The 27,411-nt window shown below is 38.5% G+C and overlaps 1 protein-coding gene across 1 annotated transcript in view; it reads right to left on the bottom strand.

Moving 5' to 3' along the window:
* The window catches only part of GPR89A (G protein-coupled receptor 89A), a 61,051-nt gene that overhangs the window by 21,065 nt on the left and 12,575 nt on the right, over window positions 1-27,411 (bottom strand). Inside the window, exons 4-8 of the mRNA XM_034989853.1 lie at window positions 25,311-25,417; window positions 24,769-24,870; window positions 17,189-17,309; window positions 16,249-16,329; window positions 1,384-1,493 (exon numbers count right to left, since the gene is read on the bottom strand). Coding sequence (XP_034845744.1) covers window positions 1,384-1,493; window positions 16,249-16,329; window positions 17,189-17,309; window positions 24,769-24,870; window positions 25,311-25,417 — 521 coding nt within the window. The remainder of the gene's footprint in view (window positions 1-1,383; window positions 1,494-16,248; window positions 16,330-17,188; window positions 17,310-24,768; window positions 24,871-25,310; window positions 25,418-27,411) is intronic.

The raw sequence follows: 27,411 nt of genomic DNA, 5'->3' as shown, positions 1-27,411 counted from the left end.
TGTGGCAATCCTGTTGGGCAAGTCTATTGGTGCCATTTGCGTCTCTGTATCACATTTTGGTAATTCTCACCTTATTTCAAACTTTTTCATCATCATTACTATTATTATTATTATTATTATATTTGTTATGGGGATTTGTGATCAGTAAAATTACCACTCACTGAAAGTTCAGATGATGGTTAGCACTTTTTATACTGTTTTTTTTAAAGAATGCTCTTGCACACTCAATAGGATACAGTATAAACATAACTTTTATATGTACTGGGAAACCAAAATATCCATCTGACTCGCTTCATTGTGATATGTGCTTTTGTGTGATGTTCTGGAGCCAAACCTGTAACATCTCTGGGGTATGCCTGTAGTACTCAAGTTACTGAGTGCCCTTCAGCTCCTTCCTCAAAGTGGCTGCTACTCTCATGGTCCAGGCAGTCAAACAACAGGGTTTAACTAGTTCCATGTCTGCCTCTCCCATGATTAGATAGTCAGCTTCTTGAGGAGAGAGAGTACACTCTGTTCATCATTTTATCCCTTAGGACTCTGCCTGGAAATAGGGGGCATGAAATAAATGTTTCTGGATTAAATGAATTCAATGTAATCCTGTTTTTCCTCTCTCGTGGTCATGTCATCCTGCCTTTCTTTGACCTAATTTTTACCTACATTTAACACCAGAAAGATTGCCCCAATTTATAGCAAGCACAGATTACATCCTTTTCCTCCAGTTGAAGCAAAAGGGAATTTGTACTTCCTCAGGCCAGAGAAGGAAGCAGGAATATGCCATCTCACTTCAGGCCCCCCAAGTTTTGACTTAATAGTCTGGTAGCACAAAGAGATTTTGTTACTCAATGTGGGCATCAGTTTAACACTGCAAGGCTGGGCCAAGAACAATCCATTAACCCAATCATCTTGATTCTTTAAACCAAAAGTCACTAAAGATACAGTGCTGCTTAAAATTTGTTTAGAAATACTGATTGCTTTAGAAATAGGCCCTTACCATCCCCTACATATACAAACCATCCATTTTAGGGAGCCACTATATTTTATGCTGCTTGGTCAGACCCAGGAAATAGAAGAGTGTAGTGGAAAGAACTAAGAGGAGTGCCTATCTTTGCCACAAGCCACAGTGTGGCTTAACTGCTCTGGGTCTATTTTCTCATCTGTAAAATGGAAAGAGTGATTTTTAGGACTTCTTCAGCTCAAGGACAATGGTTTTATGATCTTTTAGGGGTGTTGGAAAGATTGACTCTGTATTTCCTAAGCCTAGCCCTGGCCAGCTGGACTCTGATGCAGTCAGGTACCTTAGGAGAGACCATCCCAATACTACTTTTGTCTTCTGGCCTTGGTCCAGAGTTGAGAAAAAGAATCAAGCAGAGTGATAAAGGATACTTTCACTTCCTGGTGCTGAAGTGGTAACACTTTTTATCATTCCCCAGAATCCTGACGGTTTGTTATGCACCTCCCCCTTCTGGAACATAGTTCTCCGTGTCATCGCCATCCTGAAATGAAAGAAAAGATAAAACCTCAGCAAGGGAGCTTGGACCCTCATGGTCTGTTCTCATCCACCTTCTAGTCTCATAACTACCCCTTTCCTTTGCTGAGCTGTTCAGGAAAGAATGCAAATGCTGGAATCCTGCGTTTCTACTGCTTACAACCGAAGGGAAACTATACACCCCCAAGAAGCAATGTGGCCTAGGCAAAGGAACACGGAATTTGGAGAAGACAGTAAATGTGGAGACTGGCTCTGAGAAGCTGTGAAACTTCAGAGTTTCTATTTACTCATCTCCGATGGGTGTGAAGATCACTGAAATCATATATAAGAACTCTTGTTACCAACTATAAAGCACTACACATATATTAATTATTATTACCATTATCATTTAAGGACAAAATAGTTAACACACCTAAAGGACCAGGGTCAGGGTAGGCACTAAAAAATGTTTTGCCTTCCTTTTCAAAAGCAGACAAAAGAACAAAAAATAAACCCAGCAAGATCACATAAACCTAGCCTCTTCTAAAACATCATTCTCTAACTCCAGCTCCCCCCAACTACTGAGTAAGTCAACAAGAAACTGACTACTATTCCTCCCGCTTGTCCTCTCAGTCTATGGAGAACTCACTGCCTCAGCAACAGATGCTGGCATGTTCCAGCCTACCACAGTGGTGTTAAAAACAGGGCCCTTGTAAGGAAAGGGAAGATCACTTGTACATAAATGGTTACTTGAAGGGTATAATGGGCCAAGGCTTACCAGTCTAAAATAAACCAGGTTAAGTGTAACAGAGATAAGAGTAGTAGGACTAAAGAAAATTTGAAAAGAAGATGGAGACTTCTGGGTGACAAGAGATAGAAGTGGTAAGGAGGAAGAAGCGGCATTAATATTTACAGTTGGGACCAACACAAAATGGTACCAGTGGTGCCAAACAGTATTTCTATAGGCTAATTCTTTAAGCCACTGGTTAAAATGATATTAACACTAAGAATATTAGGTGTATGGGGCCATGCTGACTTAACTGTTTCCTCCCTAAATGACCTCTGCCTGGATACTGAGTGAATGAAATACAGCTCCACGCTTTAGCTGTCTTTTTCTTTAATTACATATGTTCACTGTTACTCAGCGTTGTTGGAAGATGTAATTAACAACCAAGAAGAGGCTCAGACCTAGGGAGATTTTGACTTGCCAAGACTCCCAACCCTTAGCTTTCCCATTTTCATAGGTGGTCATAGGTGGAAAAGCTGGCACAAGTGTATGAAGAAGGAAGAGGTTCTATCTCACTCATTGAAAAAGTTCACTTCAGTTTACCATGCTGGATTAAAGGACAGGCCTTGGGGAGAAAGAATACACAGAGAGCCATTTCTGTTATCCTTAGTTTTCATGTCTCAGTACAACAAACACGATGACTGGCTGTGGAGTGGAACTGGTTGACTGTGTAAAGGTGAGTGACATTGTATCATGGCCCCGCAACAGGCAGAGAGATATAACCACTAGAAAAAGTGAAGGTTGTCTGCACACAGCAAGCATGACCTTGTTTTAAACAACTTACTTTCACTTTTACTTATCACTTAGCTCTAAATCAATTTTGCTCTTATCAATTAAGTTGCAGATGAAAAATATATGTATATTTTCAAAAGAAACAGTAACAATATCAAACTTCCTGAGATGTGGTCAAAAAGAAAAAAATAGCATGAGGTACTAGAGAAGTCAGTAACTTTTATCTTGAACTTCTTTTTGTCACTATCATCACCACCCCCACTGTGATCATCATCCCTACTGCCTCTTTATAACAAGGGTAGTCCAGATCAAGAAATTATCTATTCATTATCAGCTGAATGCCATTAAAAAGCCCACAGTCTGGAAAAACATATGCACGCGGCTGAGGTTTGGTGGTAGCTTACAAGTCAAGAGGCTGGAAAAGGTCTACTGTGGTTTAAATATGCCATTCTACGGTTTTCTGATGGAAACCAGAAAGGTGGGGATTCAGAAATCACTTTTCTTTTTTAATTAAACATTTTGAGATAATTGTAGATTCACACGTGGTTATAAAAAAATAGAGAGATCCTATGTACCCTTCACCCAGCTCTTCCCAATGGAAACATCTTGCAAATTTATAGTACAGTATCACACCCAGGGTATTGACACTGATAAGAGTCAAGATACAGACATTTCCATCACTACAAGAATCCCTCATGTTGCCCTTGTATAGCCCACTTCCCTCCTCTCACCTCCAACTCCTCTTTAACCACCCAGCAACCACAAATTTGTTTTCCATTTCCATTTTGTCATTTCAAAAATGTTACATAAATAGAATCATATAGTATGTAACCTTTGTGGATTGGCTTTTTTCACTCAGCATAATTTTCTGGAGTGTCTTCCAGGCTTTTATTGATAGTTCATTCCTTTTGGTTACTCAGTAGTATTCCGTGGTATGGATGTGCCACACTTTAACCATTCATTCATTAAAGGATATCTGGCTTATTTCCATTTTTGGCTACTATGAATAACACTGCTATAAACATTAGTGTACAAGTTTTGTGTGAACATAAGTCTTCATTTCTTTGGGATAAATGCCCAGGAATGCAATTCACTGGGTAGTGTAGTAGTTGCATGTTTAATTTTTAAAGCAACTGCTAAATGGGATCCAGAATTACTATTACTACATTTTAACCAGCAGTGTATAAGTGATCCAGTATCTCTGCATCCTTACTAGAATTTGGTGTCACTTATTTATTATGGTTATCTTGTGGTTTTAATTGCATTTCTCTAATGGCTTATGATGTTAAAACATCTTTTCATGTACTCAACTGCCATCTGTATATGCTCTACAATGAAATACCTGCATGTCTTTCGGCCATTTTCTTTCTTTTTTTTAAGATTTTTAAGATTTTATTTATTTATTTGACACACAGAGAGAGAAGGGGAGAGAGCAAGCACAAGCAGGGGGAGCTGCAGGCAGGGGAGAAGCAGGCTCCCCGCTGAGCAGGGAGCCCCATGTGGAACTTGATCCCAGGACCCTGGGATCATGACCTGAGCCAAAGGCAGACGCTTAACCGACTGAGCCACCCAGGCATCCCTCTTTTGCCCACTTTCTTTTCTTTCTCCTTTCCTTTTTCCTTTCCTTCCTTCCTTCCTCTTTCTCTCTCTCTAGAGAGAGAGAGCACAAGAAGTGGGAGGGTCAGAGGGAGAAGGAGACACCCTGCTGAGCAGGGAGCCCGATGTGGGGCTCCATCCCGGGACTCCAGGATCATGACCTGAGCCGCAGCCGCTTAACCGACTGAGCCACCCAGGTGCCCCTTTTGCCCATTTTCTAACTGGACTTTTTTTTTTAATTCTAAGTTTTGAAAGTTTATGTATTTTAGTAATTTTTTTTTTTTTTCCCGGATATGTGGTTTGCAAATTTTTTTCCCAGTCTGTAATTTGTCTTTTCATCCCCTGAGCAATGTCTTTCCCAGAGCAGAAGTTTTGACTTTGGATGAAGTCCAATTTATTATTTTTCCCTTTTATAAAGTACGCTTTCGGTGTCAAGTCTAAGAACTCTGCCTAGCCCTAGATCCCTCCTATGATTTCCTGTTTTTTCCCACCAAGTTGTAGAGTTTTACGGTTTCAGTTAATTTTTGTGTAAGATGTGAGCTTTATATTGAGATTCATTTTTTTAAAAATCTATGGATGTCAAATTGCTCCAGCATCATTTGTTGAAAAAGCTCCCTTTTCTCCATTGAAGTGTTCTTGCATCTTTGTAAAAAATTAGTGGGCATACTTGTGTTGGTCTGAGTTCTCTACTTTGTTCCATTGATATGTCTATACCTCTGTCAATATCACACAGTCTTGATTAGTATGGCTGTATAATGTTTTGAAATCAGACTGATTCTTTCCATTTTATTCTTTTTCAAAACTGTTTTAGTTATTCTAGTACTTTTGTCTTTCTATATATCAGAATCATTTTGTGTAGATCTACAAAAAATCTTGTTGGGATATATGTTAAACCTGTGTATCAATGTGGAGAGAATTAACATCTCTACTATTTTGGCCTTCCAATCTATAAACATGTTATGCCTATTTAGATACTTGGTTTCTTTCATCAGCATTTTATAGTTTTCAGCATGTAAGTCCCATACACGTTTTGTTAGACTTATATCTTTCATTTTTCTAGTGATTGGTATTGAATTGTAATTGATATTGTATCTAATTGCCAGTATAAAGAAATACAATTTATCTCTGTATGTTTATTTTGCACGCTGCAACCTTGTTAAGCAACCATTGGTTTGCCTGGTTCCCCTGTATGTAGCATTCTTCTCTTGCTGCTTTCAAGATTTTTCCTTTACCTTCATCTTTTAGCAGTTTGACTATATGAACCTCGGTGTAGTTTTGTGTTTATCGAGTTGGGGTTCTTTAGGCTTTTTGGATCTGTAAATTAATGTTTTCCACCAAATTTGGGAAGTTTCTGGCCATTATTTCTTTAAATACTTTTTTGCCCCTTTCTCACTCTTTAGGACTCCAACTCCATGTGGAACTGTTTGATACTGTTTTATACTGAGACACTGTGCATTTTTTCCAGTCTTTTCTCTCTTTATTCTTCAAACTGAATAATTTCTATTGATCTATCTTCAACTTGATTCTTTTTTTCCACCATCTCAGTATCTGCTAAACCGAACTAGTAAAATTTTCATTTCAGTTACTGTACTTTTTAACTTTTGAATTTCTTTTTGTTTTCTTTTAAAAATAAAGTTTCCATTTTATCTGTTCACTAATATTATGCTTACCTTCATTTCTTAGAATATATAATAGCTGTTTTTAAGTCTGTTTGCTAAATCTATTATTTGGGCCCACTTGAAGTTGTGTCCGTTAACTGTTTTTTATCTTGAATATGGATTGCATGGCCCCACTTCTTTGTATGTCTAGTAAGTTTTGGCTGAAAACTTAACATCGTATATATTATGTTGCAGTACTTTGAAATCTGTTTTGTTTTTCTGAGGACTTTTTTTGTTGTTGTTCTATTAAGCAGGTAACTTCCCTGGGCTCAAACTGAAACTGTCGTACCTAACTATATGCAGCAGCTAATGCCTTCACTTAGTTTTTCAGCATCCAGCTGCTCTCTTTTTAGCCTGATTCTGATGGTCTCTGCTGAGCCTGAGCAGGTCCATGGTCAACAAAGAACCTGAACAGATTTTATAGTCAGATTTTAAGGCTTATCCTTTCTCTGGTCCCTTTGTTTCTAGCAATCTCTCAAAATTTCTAAATGCTTTGCCACGCCTCAGTTCTACCTTGTGACACCTCAAGCCAGTAAGAATTTCACTTTCTGTCATTTGAGCTCTGTGCCCATCTTACACATAGTTCAGGCAATGCACTCAACCAAAGGCACAACACACTTGCAAATCACAATAAGAGGTAATTATGTCTTTCAAGGGTAGACCCCCTTCTAGTTTCTCCCTACTTTTCCTCAGGCTCTCTGGTATTTACTCTGCAAATGCATTGTTTAGTGATGAGGCAGGGATTCAGACAGTTTATACTTAGACTCTATTATCTTAGTACTTCTGTATCTCTTTTGCCTCCAAAATTTCACTTCTAAGTTAAAATCAGAATAACTGGAAATTTATCAGTCTGAGTGGGTGCTAGGAGAGCAGGCAGTGGTAAAAGAGCAACTCCAGGCAAGAAAGCCACAAACATGAAGTCATCTGATACTCTTCTCAAAATTTTATGTCTCTGTTCATTTTCCAGTACCTTTGTCAGTGCCTGAATTTTTTTTTTTTTATAATTTTTCTAGTTTTTATGGTTTTCTGTAGAAGGAATTAGTTAAACTCTTGGCAGTACCATAGTTTGAGGGCAGTTGTGGCTGGTGCTAAAAGTTTACCAATGAATGTATTTTTTTTCTTTATCCCTACAAATTTTCAAAAGAGAACCTAAAAAAACAAAAACAAAAGAACCCCCAAAAAACCCAACTGTAGAGTACAGGTTAAGATTTTTTTCTTCATTGGGGGCACCTGGGTGGCTCAGTTGGTTAAGCAACTGCCTTCGGCTCAGGTCATGATCCTGGAGTCCCTGGATCGAGTCCCGCATCAGGCTCCCTGCTCAGCGAGGAGCCTGCTTCTCCCTCTGACCCTCCTCCCTCTCATGTACTCTCTCTCATTCTCGCTCTCTCAAATAAATAAATAAAATCTTAAAAAAAAAAAGATTTTTTTCTTCATAGTAATAGCTTGCATTAAACTTCTCCATGTTATAATACTCTAGTTTTTGTGTAAGTCACAAACTGAAAAATTATAAATTCAGAATTTATGGGCTGAAAGGAATCCTAGAGACCCTTTAGTCAACCCCATCATTTTATGAGGAAACTAAGACAGTCTAGTATTTGCTCAAGATCACTTAACATGCTTATTTTAAAGTGACTGTCTAGTTTAAGTTCTTTTCATTATATCATGGTGTAGTTGCATAGCTGTATTTTCTATCTTCCACAAAACCACAACTTCAAAATTGTATTGTTTGTGAATACAGACTATGTTCCAGCTATACCATAGATTACCAAAATAAAAGCTTTAATATCTAAGTCAACAGAAAAACAAAACAATGTAACAGATGACTTAAATCTCTCAACCTGAGAAAAGCTGAAGGCTTTGACCACTAAACCAGCATGTTCATACTAACTAAACTAGGTTTTTGAGGAATGTTTGTCAAATACTATAAACCTCATCTTCTCTTTAGTGTTTCAAGTGAGAACAGTGTGCCTCTTTCCTGCAATTTTCAACCATTAACTCTTGTACATAACAGATGTTATTTTTCTTGTATGCCATCTCAATACGGCCCTCTGCTGTTAAATTAAAAAATGGTTTTCTAGCCACTACTCCCCAACTATGAGTGTTTGTGAAAATAGTTTTTCTAGTCTGAATCCCAAGGGTCCCAGTGTTGTCATGTTAGCTGTCTATCTGCCCTGTTAGCTCCACTGCTGTGCTAATCAGGCCAAGTTGGGAGGCTGACTCTTCTGAGAGCCACTCAAATTAATAAGATCTACTGCAGGACCACAAACCATCCCAGATTCTGACTAGACAAAACCTACAGGGATACATGTATGGATCAAGGCCAATTCCTAACCATGGGAAAGGAATTCCTAACCATTATGACAAAATGGCATAAAAGCACACATCCAAGGAAAAGGTCAATGATGGTGATGTAGGAAGACCCTGAACTTACCTCCTCCATAGACACACCAAATCTACACCTATTTATAGAGCAATTCCTCCTGAAGAATAACTGACGGCTGACTGAACAGCTTCTGCACAACAAAAGATAGACAGACCACATAGAAAACAACAAAACAGATGGAGACTTGGTATTAAAGGGAACCTTCCACCCCCAATGCTGTGAAATGCGGGGTTGGGGAGGGTGGGCAGGGGGAAGGAATAATACCGAAGGATCATGAGCAGATTTGTCTGCCCTGAGGCACAGAAAAGAAGCTGTGGTTTAGGAGAGCAAGTAGAATATAAAGGAACATGCTCTAGAACCCTACCAGACAGCACAGGAACTGCTGGCACTCCCTTCAGGTGGGCGGGGCTGGTGGGCACCACAGTTTATGTTCCCCCTCCACCTTGCTAGTGTACACAGGAGCAGGGTCTGGCCACCCTAGTCAGATTACCATCCCAGTGAGTCCCAAGCCCCTAGACCACATCAGCCTCAGCTGTCCCACTAAGGAAGCCCCAAAACCATGCACATTGGGACACCCTGGTCACTACAGCTCCAGCCATCTCACCAGGTGACACAGGTGCAAAGCACCCTGGAACGCTCCAGGCCCACACCAGTTCAGCTCCAGATGGCGTGCTGGGGCCCCCCTGGTACAGAGCACTCTGGGACCTCCTGGCTCATGGATGCTTTAGCTCCAGCTCCAGCCACCCTGCCAGGGTACTCACTGTGTGGAGCACCTCGGGAACCCCTGGCCTGTGCCCACTTCAACTCCAGTCGTCCTGTCAGGGCACTCCCTGAGTGAAGCATCCTGGCCTGTGTTAGCCTTGGCTCCAGCCACCCCATCAGGGTGCTTCCTTCATGGAATGCCCTGGGAAACCCTGGCTTGCACTCATTGCAGCTTCAGCCAACTTGTCAGGGTGCCCTCTGCAGAGAGAGGCCCAGGACACCTCCCCCACCACCCCACATGCACTCACTTTAGCTTCAGCTGTCCTGCCAAGGCACTCTCTGTGCAGAGAGCCCCAGGACCATCCTGGACCACACGCACTTCAGCTCCAAACATCCCACCAGGGCAGACCCAGAATGGAGTGCTCCAGGACCCCCAGCCCATGCCAGCCACAGCTCCAGCCAGTCAACCAAAATTACCAGTCACACACAGTCTACACAGAGGATGACCATACACAGGAGCATTCCCTCAAGTTTAGGAGAAGCAGCTGTTCCACCAAATTCATAGAACAAGCACAGAAAGCCAGGCAAAATGAGGAGTCAGAGGAACATGCTCCAAACTAAAGAACAAGACAAAATCTCATAAAAAGAATGGATGGAGATAAATGAAATGGAGATAAGCAATATGCCTGATAAAGAGTTTAAGGTAATGATCATAAAGATGCTCACCAGACTGGAAAGAAGGGTAAAAGAACTGAGTGAGAACTTCAACAAAGAGACAGAAAATATAAAAAGAACCAGAGTTGAGGAATACAATAACTGAAATGAAAAATATACTAGAGGGAATTACCCCAGATTAGTGGATGCAGAAGAATGGATTAGTGATCTAGAAGACAGGGTAATGGGAGCCACCTAAGCTGAACAGCAAAATGAAAAAAGAATTAAAAAAATAAGGGCCTGTTAAGGGATTTCTTGGACAACATCAAGCAAACAAATACTCACATTATAGGGGTCCCAGAAGAAGAGAGAGAGAAAGGGGCAGAAAACTTATTTAAAGAAATAGCAGAAAACTTCCCTAACCTGGGGAAGGAAACACATCCTGGCCCAGGAATCAAAGAATTCCAAACAAGATGAACCCAAGGAGGTCCACACCATGACACATTGTAATTAAAATGTCAACTATTAAAGAGACTCTTAAAAGCAGCAAGAAGCAAATAGTTATATACAAGGGAAACCCCAAAAGGCTATCACCTGATTTTTTCAGCAGGAACTCTGCAGAACAAAAAGGAATGGTATAATATATTCAAAGTGCTGAAAGGAAAAAAACCTCTACCTGGCAAGGTTATCATTCAGAATAGAAGGAGAGAGTTTCCCAGACATATAAAAATTAAAGGAATTCATTATCACTAAATTGGCCTTAGAAGAAATGTTAAAAGGATTTCATTAAGTGAAAAGAAAACCCTAAGGAGAAGAAAAGGATGATATAAAGATATATATATCTATATAAATCTTTATATCTATATATCTTTAAATCTATATAAAGATATAAAACATGACAACATATATATAATGCGGGGGAGTAAAAAAAGTTCTTTTAGAATGTGTTTGAACTTAAGTGATCATCAACTAATATAGACTGCTACATACTTGGGATGTTATATATCAACTTCATGGTAACCACAAAACGAAAATGTATAATAGATGATCAAAAAGTAAAGAAAAATGAAGCCAAACATACACTAAAGAAAGTCATCAATCACAAGAGAAAACAGCAAGGGAACGAACAGAAGAACTATAAAAAATAGCCAGAAAACAATGAATAAAATGGCAATAAGTACATACTTATCAATAATTACTTTAAAATGTAAATGGTCTAAATGCTCCAATCAAAAGACACAGAATGACTGAATGGGTAAAAAAAAACAAGACCCATCTATGTATGCTACCTACAAGAGGCTCACTTCTGACCCAAAGACACAAACAGACTGAAAGTGAAGGGCTGGAATACATATACCATGCAAATGAAAGTGGGGGTTGGGGGGAAGCCAGGGTAGCAGTACTTATCAAAGCAGACTCTATAACAGAGACTTTAACAAGACACACAGAAGGGCATTATATAATTATAAAGAAATCAATCCAACAAGAGGATATAACAACTGTAAATATCTTTGCACACAACATTGAAGCATCTAAATACATAACACAAATGTTAACAGACATAAATGGGAAAACTGTCAGTAATACAATAACAGTAGAGAACTTTAATACCCCACTTACATCAATGAATAGAATATCCGGGCCAAAATAATCAATAATGAAACAGCATCTCTGAACTAGACCAGATGGACTTAATAGATACATACAGAACATTCCACCCCAAAAGAGCTGAATACACATTCTTTTCAAGTGGACATGGAACATTCTCCAGGACAGATCACATGTGTGCCACAAAACAAGTCTCAATAAATTTAAAAAAGACTGAAATTATATCATGCATCTTTTCTGACTGCAGTGGTATAAACAAGATATCATCATGAGAAAGCAACTGGAAAAAACACAAACACATGGAGGCTAAATATGCTCCTAACCAACCAACAGGTCAATGAAAAAATCAGAGAGGAAATAAAAAATAGAGACAAATGAAAGCAGAAAAACAATCATCCAAAATCTTCTGGATGCAACAAAAGCAGTTCTAAGAGGGACATTTATAGCAATACAGGCCTATCTCAAGAAATAAGAAAAATCTCAAACACTTTAACCTTATACCTAAATGAACTAGAAAAAGAACAAAGCCCAAGCTCAGTAGAAGGAAGGAAATAATAAAGACCAGGCAGAAATAAATGAAATAGATTCTAAAAAAAGAAAATAGAAAGATCAATGAACCAAGAGTTGGTTCTTTGAAAAGGTAACAAAACTGATAAACCTTTAGTCAGATTCATCATAGAAAAAAAAAAGAGAGAGAGAGACAGGACCCAAATTAATAAAACCAGAAATAAAAGAGAAGAAACAACAACTGACACCACAGAAATACAAAGAATTATAAGAGACTACTACAAAAAAATACATGCCAACAAACTGGACAACCTAGAAGAAATGGATAAATTCCTAGAAACATACAGTCTTCTAAAACCGAATCAGGAAGAAGTAGAAAATGTGAACAGACCAACTACTAGCAACAAAAGTGAATCAGTAAACTCCCAATAAGCAAAAGTCTAAGACCAGATGGAATCACAGGTGAATTCTACCAAACATTCCAAGAAGAGTTAATACCTATTCTCCTCAAACTGTCCAAAAAATAGAAGAGGAAGAAATTCACTCTCTGAAACCAGCATTACCCTGATACCAAAATCAACCAAAGACACTACAAAAAAAGAAAACTACAGGTCAATACCCCTGATGAACATAGACGCAAAAATACTCAACAAAATATTAGCAAACTCAATTCAACACTCTATTAAAAGGATCATTTACCACAATCAAATGGGATTTACTCCAGGGATGCAAGGGCGGTTTAGTATAAATGAAAACAACATGATACATCTCATCAATAAAACAAAGGATAAAAACCATATATTCATCCCAAAAGAAAAGCATTTGACAAAATTCAACATTTGATCATAAGAACGCTCAACAAAGTGGGTTCAGAAGGAACATATCTCAACATAAAAAAGGACCTATATGAAAAACCCACAGCTAATCTCATACTCAATGGTGAGAGAGCTTTTCCTCTAAGATCAGGAAGAAAACAAGGATGCCCACTCTTACTACTTTTACTCAACATAGTACTGTAAGTCCTAGCTGCAACAATCTGACAAGAAAAATAAAAGGCATCCAAATCATAGGAGAGAAGTAAAACTATTTGCAGAAAAAAAAAACAGTCCCATTTACAACTGCACCAAAAATAATAAAATACCTAGGCAGTAAAAGACTTGTACTCTGAAACCTATAAAATATTGATAAAAGACATTGAAGAAGACAAACAAATGGAAAGATATTCCATGTTCATTGATTGGAAGAATTTATAGTATTAAAATGTCCATACCACCCAAAGCAATCTACAGATTCAATGCAATCCCTGTCAAAATACCAACAGCCTTTTTCACGGCACTAGAACAAATTATACTAAAATTTGTATGGAACCATAAAAGACCCCAAATCAATCTTGAGAAAGAAGAATAAAACTGGAGGTATCACAATCCTGGAGTTCAAGATATACTACAAAGCTATAGTAATCAAAAACAACATGGATCAACGGAACAGAATAAAAGCACAGAAACAAACTCACACTTATATACTCAATCTGTAACAAAGGAAGAAAGAATATACAAAGGGAAAAGACAGTCTCTTCAATAAACGGTGTTGGGAAAACTTGACAGCTACATGCAAAGAATGCAGCTGGATGACTTTTTCACACTATATGTAAAAATAAACTCAAAATGGATTAAGACCTAAATGTGAGACCTGAAACCATAAAACTCCTAGAAGAAAACACCAGTGGTAATCTCTTGGACATTAACTTTAGAAATATTTTTCTGGATATGTCTCCTCTGTTGAGGGAAACAAAAGCAAGAATAAACTACTGGGGCAACATCAAAATAGAAAGCCTTTGCACAGCGAAGGAAACCAATAAAACAAAAAGACAACCTACTGAATGGCAGAAGATATTTGCAATAATATAAAAATATATTATTCAACTCAATATCAAAAAGACAATTTGATTAAAAGTGGGCAGAGGACCTGAATAGACATTTTTCTAAAAAAGACATACAGATGGCTAACAGATACATGAGAAGATGCTCAATATCACTTATCAGGTAAATGCAAATCAAAACCACAATGAGATATCACCTCATGCCAGTCAGAATGGATACAATAAAAAAAAGACAAGAATAACAAGTATTGGCAAGGATGTGGAAGAAAAGGAAACCCTCATGTACTGTGGGTGGGAATGTAAACTGGTGTGTTGACTGTGGAAAACAGTATGGAGGGCGCCTGGGTGGCTCAGTTGGTTAAGCGTGCCTTCAGTTCAGGTTATGATCTCAGGGTCCTGAGATGGAGCCACATGGGGCTCTCTGCTCAGCAGGGAGCCTGCTTCTCCCTCTCCTCTGCCCCTCCTCCCTGCTTGTGCACACGCACACGCTCTCTCTCTCAAACAAATAAAATCTTAAAAAAATGTACATCCACACTTGACATGGGTCCTAACTTTACATTCATCTCTCCATATGAATGAAAGAAATATAGTAAATGGGAGAATAATCACGGGACCCAAAATAGTATTATTCCTTTATAATTATCTTTCAATATTGAATAATGTTGATTTTACTGTTGTTTTTTAAATCTACGTTCACATTTTCATGTAAAATAAACTGTACAGAATGAATGTGAACAAAATGCAAAGAATAAATGTATATACACATGTGTATCTACTATCAATACCCTAGTACAGATGTACAGAAAAGGAGACAAATAATGATCTGGTAAATCTGGCCCTCTTTATCATTCTAAAGTCTATTGTTATCTCTTATATTAAGCCTTCTTTGACATGACTATGGGTCTTACTATAGAAAAATGTTGAAAGACAAAATATGAAATGCAGAAACCTTCATGCAATTTAAAACCTCTATGTCACTGTTTTTATTTGGGTAATAGAACTTTAAAAAAGACAGTAGACTAATGAACTTCATGAAGACAGTAACTTACTATCTTTTTTTAAGATTTTATTTATTTAATACAGAGAGAGAGAGAGGGGGAGCCTGCACAAGACAGAACACAAGGGGGTGGGGGAGGGTGCAGAGGGAGAAGCAGACTCCCTGCCAAGCAGGGGAGCCTGAAGATTCAGGGCTCGATCCCAGAACCCTGGAATCATGACCTGAACCGAAGACAGACGCGTAACCCACTGAGCCACTCAGGCACCCCAGTAAACTTATCTTGTTCCTCATTCTATCTCTATGAGTTCAGCATTTAGTGCAGTACCTAGCATAAACTAGGCTTCCTATAATTATTAAGAGAATGAAAATATATGAATGAATAAATGAAGACAAAGCACTAAAACCTATTGACTGTCCTCCAGAGACTATTAGTAAGTTCAGTAGTATTCCTTAGCTCTGTATGGTTCACCGTTCTAAGAGTTCTACATGTCAATCACTATTTCCATTTTACAGATGAGGAAATCAAGACATAAAGTAACGCCTCCAGCCACACTGTGAATTATGAACCAAGGATTCAAATTCAGACAGTCTGAGTTTACAACCTAGGCTGTAACCCACTGTGATATAGATTTCTAGAAATGCCACTTTATTTATTTATTTATTTTTTAAAGATTTTATTTATTCATTTGACAGAGAGAGTCACAGTGAGAGAGGGAACACAAGCAGGGGGAGTGGGAGAGGGAGAAGCAGGCTTCCCGCTGAGAAGGGAGCCCGATGCGGGGCTTGATCCCAGGACCCTGGGATCATGACCTGAGCCGAAGGCAGACGCTTAATGACTGAGCCACCCAGGCGCCCCTAGAAATGCCACTTTAAAAGCATACATTGTATAAGTACGTCTTAAATGATAAAAATGACAACTGCTAGAAGACTTGAAGGATTTTTCAAAGTAGTTGGAGAAAAGGAAGTTGAAAAGATTGAAATCAGGCATGTGAAAGTTTATAAAAATGTAGGACAACAGACTTTTAAAGCAACCAATGCAGAATATCTTCTAATGTAAATGTTACACTAACAGTTTATCTCAAGAGAATTTATCTAAAGTCAGGAAATAAGTGGAATTTGAGAATTTCTCTCATGCAAGACTAGATACTAAGTCTTTGATGGTACCTTAATTTATAATAAAAATGAATAAGATGAAATTCCCTGTTAGCCCCAATTCATAGTCACGTTTTCTTGTCGAGAAATTCTAAGAGTACAAGCTTTTTAATGTGCTGATATTTTACCTTTTCTTTTTGCTGATGATCATATCCATGGTTTGAAGCAGTCGCCGTTCCAGGGCTAGGATATCTGCATCAGTCACATTTCTATAATAAGCACAAACTGTTAGCAATGCTTCGGGATCCCATCCTTGGGCATAATAAATATAAGGCAGCTGTAGAAACACATAAACCTTAGTTGTTACCCAGTAATTCAAGGACCTTTTCCTAGAGAATATTAAAATGACTATAAAAAGCAAAAATGCTTTTGCTGTCATTTTTTATAGCTAAAAGTTTTGCAGTCTCAGGGCAGTGGAAGGTAACTGGCTCTCTTTTAGTCTTTCTTAGCTTTGATCCAGTGACATTTTTATGTACATGTAAGCACTCTTCCAACTTGGCATTGTCTTCTACCATTCTACTTCTAGGAGGAACTGATTTACTCAAGTGGGGATTAGCTCACATTGCTATCCATGAGTAATGTGCCTTTAAAAAGTATAAGAGGAAGTAAAGAGAATTTGACTGAAATAATAATTTTTTAAAAAGATTTATTTATTTTAGGGAGATAGAGTGAGTGTGTGCATGCCTGTGAGTGGGGGGAGCAGAAGAGGAAGAGGGAGAGGGATGATCTCAATCAAGCAGACTCCCCGCTAAACACAGAGCTCAATCTCATGACCCTGAGATCATGACCTGAACCGAAATTAAGAGCTGGATGCTCAACGAACTGAGCCACTCAGGCGCCCCAAAATAACCATTTTAAAAATAAGTGAATGTAGGACAAACAAAGGGCAAACAATATAAGTGATAAGACTTATTATTTGGAGAGATTCCTAGGACAATGCCCATAAGGACAGATGGAAAGAATAAAAAGGCAGTGTCACAGATCTAATATTTAAGTATTGATGATGGCATGATAGGACATACGTATTCATGAAGTAATAGGAAAAAAAAGAGACAAAGTTCTTTTTACCTGAGGAAGTAGGACATGTAAGTGTATGGGCAGTTGACAGCACCAAATCCAGAAAGAAGAGCCATGAGAGTCACACCAATCACACCTACCCGGCTGATGAGCTGTTCTATGGACAAAATCCCTAAAAACATCAAAGCACCTTAATGTCAGGTGATAAAGATAAAATAGCACTGCAAGAGGAAATATCACAGAAAACATCAACCATTACATACAACTTAAATAAGCCAAATTTTAATTATCAATATTAAATTTAAAATTAAATTATCAATATGTAGATCTTCCATAATAAATGTATAAAAGTCTATTGATTTTCCTCCTATCCCATATGCTTCCAGAATCATCTCTATTGCTGGGCGACGGTAATATTAAAATAATATTTGCAAATAATATTTTTTGACTATTTACTCAAAGTAGTGTGAACTCTAACAAAGCCCTTTTAGTAAAAACTTTGGCAAAAAAATATTAGGAAAGTAGGGGAGGGGGGTGGGAGGATGGTTTAGCCTGGTGATGGGTATTAAAGAGGGCATGCTCTGCATGGAGCACTGGGTGTTATACACAATGAATCATGGAACAGTACATCAAAAACTAATGATGTAATGTAAGGTGATTAACATAACAATAAAAAATTAAAAAAAAGAAATGAAAAATATTAGGAAAGTAAATCTGCTGGAAAAGTATAAATACAAGGTAACACTTTCCACTATATACATCAGTATATACAGTTATATATATACATTTGCCCCTTAGGTCATAATAAGCTCTTTAGGTCTTATGAGCTTATGTCTTATTCATTTTTGCCAATAAACACATAAGGCATCTAATAAATGAGCTGAATTTATAACGAATGAGTATTTTAAAGGCAGATATGTGAGTTTTAGATCATCAGTTGTATTCTAATTACCAACTGTTTTCAATTATTTTAGAATGTTGAAAATGAGTATTTAAAATAAATGCTGTTGATATTTGGGATAAATGAGAGAACGCAATGCTGAAGAATAAGCCAGTAAGTCTGGAATTGCAGGATAAAACTAGTTTTGTTTTCACTTCCTAGTTCTAGGATGGAATCCACTTTAGCATTATCCACTCTGGCCTAACACCAAAGCTGCCATCCAGGAATTTTGTTAGCTTTGAAACTCAAATTTCCAATATTCCGGCCCTCCTGCTCCTGTGTTTCCCCTACACCATTTTAGAGCTCTTTGTGACCTCTGTCTCTATAGTCTTTTGCTTTCTCCCACCTTCCATTTCCTTCTTCACTGAGCCTGAACTCCAAGCTTGCTTGCTTCAACTTCTCTCATTAGGACTCTGTCCTGACTCTCCTCCTTCTTTAGCGCTGATCCTGAAAACTCCCAGTCTTGGATCAGTCTAACACTCCATCTTCCCTGTGCCCATGCCTGAGCTCCTAAAACAGCTAGAATGCATTGGGATATTAGTGCCATTACAGATTTATGGTCTCTAGTCTTAACAGAGCTTACGACACTACTGAGGAATCCTTTTCTTGCCCTTGGTCAGCCATCTCTTCCCACTCCCCTCCGTAGATAAATCTTAAAAAAAAAAAAAAAGATTATTTATTTTAGGGGTGCCTGGGTGACTCAGTCAGTTAAGCATCTGACTTCAGCTCAGGTCATGAACCTGGGGTCCTGGGGTTGAGCCCCACTTTGGGTTCCCTGCTCAGCAGGGAGCCTGCTTCTCCCTCGCCCTCTGCAGCTCTCCCTGCTTGTGTGCTCTCTCTCAGCTTGTGATCTTGGGGTCCTGGATCCAGCCCCATGTTGTGTTCCCTGCTCAGCGGGGAGTCTGCTTCTCCTTCCCCCCTCTCCTCTTCTTCCCCCACCCCTGCTCGTGCTCTTTCTCTCAAATAAATAAATTAAATCTTTAAATTTTTTTTTGTTTGAGAGAGAGAGCACATGAGTGCAGGGTGGGGAGGGGCAGAAGGAGAAGAAGAGACAGAACCTCAAGCAGACTCCCCGCTGATCTCACAACCCTGAGATCATGACCTGAGCTGAAATCAAGAGTTGGACACTTACCCAACTGAGCCACCAGGTGCCGCACCATCCCCACCCAGCAGAAAATCTTTAATTCATTTTCCCAATCCTGTTCTCCTTAGCTAATGCCCTAATTACAGAAGTTATTAGACATATACTCCCTTCTACTATATTAACATCTGCAATCATCCTCCCAACTTGTCCCCCTCGAACAAGACAGTATCTAAAGCTAAGACTTCTCTACTTGTGCTTTGATCTTACTTCCTTTCTACTTCCTTCAGAATCTTGTTCCATCACCTGTCCTCTCTCTTTTACCTTCAATCTTTCCTTCTTTGCTCGTTCTTTTCCTTCAGTTTCAAGTCTCCTTCCTAAGACAGTCTGTCCTTAGCCTTGAGTTTACCTCTAGTTGCCAATCCTCTATTTCCCCCTTAATAGCCAAACTTTTTTTTTTTTTTAAAGATTTTATTTATTTATTTGAGACAGAGAGAATGAGAGACAGAGAGCATGAGAGGGAGGAAGGCCAGAGGGAGAAGCAGGCTCCCCGCCGAGCAGCGAGCCCGATGCGGGACTCGATCCAGGGACTCCAGGATCATGACCTGAGCCGAAGGCAGTCGCTTAACCAACTGAGCCACCCAGGCGCCCTAGCCAAACTTTTTGAAAGGAACTTACACTTACTATCACCTCTTCTTCACCTCTACTTATTCTTCAACTGGCTGCAATTCAGCTTTCATCCCATTCTCCTGCCTGAAGAAAACTGCTTTCACTAATAATCGTAACGGCAACAGTACAGCAACATTCATCAAGCACCTGTTCTGTACCACGCACTGTTTGAAGCGGTATTAACTCATTTACTGCTCATGACAGCCCTATGAGGCAGGTATCATTGAAAACCTCATTTTACAGATGAGGAAATAGAAGCACTGAGAGGGTAAGTAACTTAGTCAAGGCCACACAGCCAGTAAGTGGCAGAGTTAGGATTCAAACACACGAAGTGTAGCTCCACAGCCTACGCTCTAAACCATTACTATAATATGGTCACGGATTTTCTTCTGGTTGCACAATTCAATGACATTTTCCAATCCATGCTTTATTTGATCTTTTAGGACACTGAATCATTGCTATTTAAGAGTCTCATGCTCTACCGACTGAGCTAGCTAGGTGCCTGAATCATTGCTATTTAAAATTATTTATCTCTTTTACTTCTCTAGTTGTTCTTTTCTTGGTCTTTCTCTGCTCAGAATGGCCCAGAATCCCCTTTCATTTCACTCTATATACATTTTCAGTGGGTGATCTTGGCCTATTTCCCCAGGTTCATCTAATGGCGTTTAGCTGATGGTACCTAATTTTTTAGATTCTTGGAGTTATTTCCATAAGGACTAATAAATCCATACCTCTCTCCTAAGTTGCCAACTTGTGTATGCAACTGCTCGCTGAACTTGGATGTGCATAGGCAACTCAAATTCAACACATCCCAAGTTCGAATTATCTTCCTTCTTCTGCATTACCTAGCCTAGAAAATGACATCATCAACTATCTGGTCACCAAAATAGAAAAATCTATACCACTAGTCTCCCTTCTGTCTCATGCTCCCCCTTGAATATACCAGTCTTTTTTACCTCCGGGCTTTACATGATGTCTCTTCTGCCTTCTCGCTGGGTCTACCTTTGGTCTTGTCCTTTAAATCTCAGCTTAAATACTTCCTCATAAAGGCTGACTCTAACCACTCGCATCTAATTTGACATCCTTATCTGCATTGTCGTCTACCACAGTAACCTGTTTGCTCCTTGACAATGATCATAACTGGCAATTATTTGTTTATATTTTTACTGTTCAGTCCTTCCTGCCAGAGGGTAAGTTTCAGGAGGGCAGAAACCAAGTTTCTTTTGTTCATGGTTGTATCTCCAGCACTTAAAATAAAACTAGGTGTTCAAAAAATATTTGTGGAATGTTTTATGAATGACTAAATCCTCATCCAAATTCTGTTGATTCTACTTCCCACATACCTCTTTACATCCTCTTTATAGGAAGGAATCACGTCTTATTGCTCTTTGTTTTTCTTACTGCCTGGCACATGGAAGGTGTTCAGCAAATGTTTATTGACTGTAGGTCTACAATTACCCAGTAACAACAAAAAAAATCAAAGGGATTAATATAGGTTATTAAATATAAAAAACTAGAAAAATGTCCCCTCTATACTTTTATTCCCTTTAAGGTGGTGTCCCTTTATTAAATATCTTTTCCCGGTCTAAAGTACTTTGAAGATACTATCTACGTAATCCTAGCATTTCCATGAAGTTAAGGTCAATTGTTCCTTGTTTTCTAGTAATAAGTGGAAAGTCCGATGCATGAAGTGGCATGCAGGAGACCATCTCACTGTTGCCATTTGCTCACACAGATTCCTGTATTTTTATTATTTTTTTGTGTGCTTCACAGACTTTCTTAGCCTCCCTTACTCTTTCCCAAACTAGGGAATGCCGTCCAACCTTCCTCGGTTCAAGCACTGCACAAGGAGTACTTTCACAGACATCTTTTTGTTATAGGTAAGGATTGGGTCTTACAGTCTTTTTGTGGTCTCCACAGTAATAAATCATACTGGTCGTTGGGACAGTCCTAGAAAAGCTCTAAGATGGCAGGGTAAGCCTGGCTGCTTCTCATCCATTGCCTAAACTTTTCTTCCTACTTACTTCTCTTAGTCAAATGAATTAGACACCGGACATAAAAACAAAATGCTTATTTCCTAGAGCACAAAGGAAAGACTAAAACTGAAACTATTTCCTAGGTCTTCCCCCTCAGTGTCTTCTTTAGGATATCTCTACAGAATTTTGAAAAAAGGATGAAGATACAAAAGATGTGATGGTCTTCATCTTCCCTCAGGCCCGGTCTGGCTCCACTAGTCATGTGAACTGACTGCTCACAAGGAGCAAGCGGGAGACAGACACCAGTCTTGTCTTTGGCTGCATGTGAGCTTGTGCTAGCATTGTAAGCAGCCTTGGGGTCCTTTTATAATTCTTGTCCCTCGTTTCTGATACCACAAATTTGTCTCTCTTGGGCTTATTTGAAATAGTTTATATGAGAGCTATATTGTCAGGGCCTCTGTAGTCCATATCTTTCCCTATATGGACATGTGCATGCTAATGATATTAGCAAATTCTAAATTCCTATTCTGAGTGTTACATTTTTAAACTCATCTACTACCTTCGAGAGACTGAAATTGTTTTTTTATTCACTGATTCAATAAACATGCATTAAACATTTATGTGCTAGGTTCCATGCTATAGACACTGGGAATAGACAAGTAAGATGTAGTTTTTGACCCCAGGGTTTTCAGGGAGCTCGTGAATTAATGAGGAAGTCAGAAAAGGTCGCAAGTAATTATAATCATTATAGGTGACATAAGTACACTGATGTGGGAGCAATTAATATCTTCTAATGATGGGGCTCCTGGGTGGCTCAGTTGGTTAAGCGACTGCCTTCAGCTCGGGTTGTGATCCTGGAGTCCCGGGATCGAGCCCCATATCGGGCTCCCTGCTCAGCGGGGGGTCTGCTTCTCCCTCTGACTCTCTTCCCTCTCGTGCTCTCTGTCTCTCATTCTCTCTCAAATAAATAAATAAAATCTTAAAAAAAAAAAAATCTTCTAATGATGGCCAGAAAAATCTGGAATTGGCAAGAGCTGAATATTGCAAGAATAGGCATTTTCTAGATAAACAAGAGGTGAAGGAATGTCCTGACTGACAGAATAGCTCTAGAAACTTTAGGTAATTCAGTAGTACTGGAGGAGAGACACAGAGAAAGACAGCAGTAGTCAGGCCACGGAAGGTCTTGTACACCATGCTGAGTTTGAATGTTTTTGGTAGCCTAGTGTTTTAACTTTTTTGACCTTCTTAAATGTTATCTGAAATTTCAAAGTAGCTATTTCTAATTTAAAAATAGTTAGGATATTGCATATGTGATTTATTTATTTTTTAAAAGATTTTATTTATTTATATGAGAGAGAGAGAGAGCGCACATGTGAACAAGCAGGGGAGGGAGTGAGGGGCAGTGGGAGAAGTAGACTCCCCGCTGAGCAGGGAGCCCGATGCAGGGCTCGATCCCAGGACCCTGACATCATGACCTGAGCTGAAGGCAGACACTTAACCGACTGAGCCACCCAGGTGACCCTGCATATGCTTTTTAAAATTGTGCATTTTCTCTGATCCTCCTGCAGCATAATCTCATAACCTCCCTCCAGATCCCTGCTACAGGCAAGGAATAGACACAGATGGATTCATGGTAGATTCTAGACACTGGTTTACTCAACATTCATTCCAATGCCTTTCTAGCATGTCTTCTTGTATTGCACAATCTGGAAAGCCAAATATTCTTTCCCAGATTTCCTTGAAACTAAGGTTCTGAATGCACCTAGGTTGTATCAAATTCAATGCCCATGTGAGACCTCAAATGCAGAAGTGAATAACATGGGAGTGTGAACAGCACTTGGGACTGCGGCCACTGAAGCAGTCCTACTATCTGATCCCTGATGTCACAGGTCTCCCGTGGCAGTGACAACTTCAGTGGGGTTTTCTCCAGTTGACTACTGTGTTATGATTGAATGTTACTCTTCACTACACAGCATTTAAGTTTAACAGCCTGCTTTCCTAAAAATTCTATAAACTCCCTAATACCCTGGAATAAATCACTTTCTGCTTTAAATTAGTTAGAGCAGATTCTGTTTTCTGCTATAAGAATCCTGATACAGCAGGAGAGTGAAATGAATGGATGTGTATTTTTTTTTAAAACTTCCAGTATCAAAGTGCCAATATATTCATTACACGTGGCATATATATCTATGTTCATATATATATTTCTGAAGTAGTTCTGAAGGACTTTTAGCTGACAGATTATTGTTCACGGTTTTTAGCACAGAAATTAGGGCTCTATGATCGCTCTTGTATTTAAAGATTTTTTTAAAGTTTTTATTTATTTACGTAATCTCTATACCCAACATGGGATTTGAACTCATGACCCCAAGATCAGGAGTTGCATGCTCTACCAACTGAGCTGGCCAGGTGCCCCTGCTCTTGTATTTAAAATGAACTTTTTTGTGTAAGGAGAGACACTGATTCCTAGAAAGCTTTTCTTTATCTACTAATTTTGAATGTTTTATGTCACTGCTCTTTCCTAAAATACGTATAGTCCCTAAAGACAATATTTATCATTACTTGAGCAGTGGTTATTTATCTTTTCGGTCATTTGACCCCTTTGGGAATCTAATGAAAGCTTGTGGATACTTTTAGCTCCAAATACACATACAAATATTTTCCCATAATTCTACATACAATATCAGGAATTTTAAATTTAAAGACAACCTTCCCCACCCCTTACTCTCTTGAAGTTCATTCACTAACCTAAGGTCAAAAACTCCTGCTCTAAAATCACAGAAGTAGTTTTCAAAGCCAGTATTTGATATTTCCTAGGATGAAGGGAAATTCAGTTTAAAACCAGACTGTTTTTAGAGAAATAACTTGCTATATTTCCCACAATCAGAAGTTTTAAAATAGTTGTTTTTCAAAATTAGAAAATGATAAACAATTATTTCCCCCTCCCCACCATATATACACTCACCATGTTTTGGGCTAAGAATGGGAAATGGATCTCCTAGTTTCCAGAAGAAGTACATGAAGGTCAACCATAGGAGACAGGAGAAGAGCAGACGCTGTTTATGCACTAGGAAGGAAGAGAAAGACTGTAAGGTTAAATAGTTCTATATTAAAGAGCTTGCTCTACTTACAGATATGGAATCACACTGACTAATATTTGGCTGGCTTGTTCACTTGGCAAATGAGTGATGGAATAATACAGTTTTTAAAGAAAGCATCCTAATCACTGTAAGAGGAATTTGGCTGAAATTAAGATGTGGGTTGAGTTAAGGGAGATATTATAGTAGAAACAGAAATACAGGTGTAGCAGCACAAATTATCTAATCGTTCAACATTGATTTTGTGCCAAACTTTTTAAGATGCTGTGTGTGAGGCATCCCCAAACAACAGTCGCTACTGAAAGTAACGTAGAAATGAAGCTCTCCACAGCCTCAATCCCCACAAATCCTCATCTCAATCTATCTGCTGACACGAGAGGGTAAAATACTCACGTTTACAAATACTCACATAGTCGGATGTTGCTTACAATAAAATAGCCAATGTAAAAAGGCACCATGAAAACCAGGATCAGAAGGATTACACACAGGTTCATTTTCCAGTGAAAATAACGGGAACTGAAATAAATATCAAAGAATATCACTAGGAGGGGATAAAGGCAGCAACTTTCATTCTCTTCAGTCTTCTAAAAGATCTCTTACTCTTTGAACTCAATACCGAATATATCCCACCCAGTAAGTGAAGTAGGCTGTTACTGTTTGCTTCTTTATAGAGATTAAAGAATATATTAGAGTTCTGAAAAGTATATATGAACATCCTAACTTCCTAAGAATTTTACTTATTCAAATGAGAATGTTAATGCTCTAGTTATATTCATAGGCAGTGTATAATAACATATCAACATATACTATTACTGGTAGAAAATGACTGTTGTTTCATGTACCACTGGGAGTCTCGTAATTAAAAGAAAATAAATGTTAATAGGAATTGCTAAAAATAGTAATGTGCTAGAAAGACTTAAATATTTCTTTTGCATCTTCAATATAAACATTTGATCTGCATGACTACTTTTATTACTGCTTATAAACTATATTTTATGAATTGATTAAAATATTTTTAGGACTTTTTTTTTGATGCTTTGCCTTTTATTCCCACGACTTATGCATTCCATAACTAGAAGCCTGTATCTCCCACTCCCCTTCACCCATTTTGCCCAACCCCTGACCATGGACTTCTTTAAATAACAATTTTATTGAGTTATAATTCACCCATTTAAGGTGTACAATTCAATGGTTTTAGTATATTCATAAAGTTGTGCAACTATCACCACAATAATTTTAAACATTTCATCACTCCACAGTGAAACTGTTCCATTAGCTCTCCTTTTCTCTTAACTGCCCCAGCCCTAGGAAACCACCAATCTACTTTCTGTCTCTATGGATTTGCCTATTCCGGACATTACATGTCATCTTACGTCTGGTTTCTTTCACTTAGCATAATGTTTTCAAGGTACTTCATTCCTATTTATGGCTAAATAATATTCATTTAATTGTATGGATATGTCACATTTTGTTTATCCATTCATTAGTTGCTGGACATTTGGACTGTTTCACTTTTAAGCTATTATAAACAGTGGTGCTATGAACATTTGGGGAAAACTTTTGTGTGGACATGTTTCATTTCTCTTTAGGTATGTACCCAGGAGTGGAATTGCTGGGTCATATGATAACTATTTAATTTTTTGAGGACTGCCACTATTTCCCAGAGTGGTTGCACCATTTTACATTCTCCCCAGTAGCACAGGAGGGTTCCAAATTCTCCACAGCCTTGCCCACACTTGTTACTGTCTTTTTGATTATAGCCATCCTGCTGGGTGTCAAGTGGTATCTCATCATGGTTTTGATTGCCATTTCCCTGCAAATGGCTGATGATGCTGAGCATCTTTTCATGTGCTTATTGGCCATCTGTGTCTTATTTGGAGGAATGCCTAGTCAGATACTTTATCCAGTTTTCAATGTGTTGTCTTTTTATTATTGAACTATTAAGAGTTCTTTATATATACTAGATCAACGTCTCTTATCAGGTAAGTAATTTACAAAAATTTTTTCCCATCCTTGGGGAATCTGTTCACTTTCTTGATAGTGTCTTTTGAATTTGCTGATTTTAAACTTACACTTGGGCCTTGTTTCAAAAAGTTAAGTGGTTAAGTGGCTTATGAGGATATATAAAATATAGGATGATGAAATAAACTGTAAGAAAGTAGGAAAAGAAAGGAAAAACATGGGAAAAGATAGGTATAAAAGTAGGCCACGCCTGATGACTATTATGAAAATGCACACCACAGAGTTCTAGAAACTTGGTATCAGTGTATCATAAATTTAGCTTGAAGTTTCTTTTATAAGTGACATTTTATTGGAACACAGCCACACCCATTTGTTTATACATCGCCTATGGCTGCTTTCACTCTCTAACAGCTGAGTAGTTGTGATAGAAACCGTATAAACTACAAAGGCTAAAATGTCTATTATCTGGCCCTTTACAGAATGACTTGCTGACCTCTGGTTAGAGAGCAGTGAAAGTTCCTGGTTGTGATTTATTATTTGTAATTAGC

Source organism: Mirounga leonina, unplaced genomic scaffold, assembly GCF_011800145.1.
Source record: "Mirounga leonina isolate KUSES-001 unplaced genomic scaffold, KU_Mleo_1.0 Mir_493, whole genome shotgun sequence".
Taxonomy (NCBI): domain Eukaryota; kingdom Metazoa; phylum Chordata; class Mammalia; order Carnivora; family Phocidae; genus Mirounga; species Mirounga leonina.
This window is presented reverse-complemented; position numbering and strand designations above follow the sequence as displayed.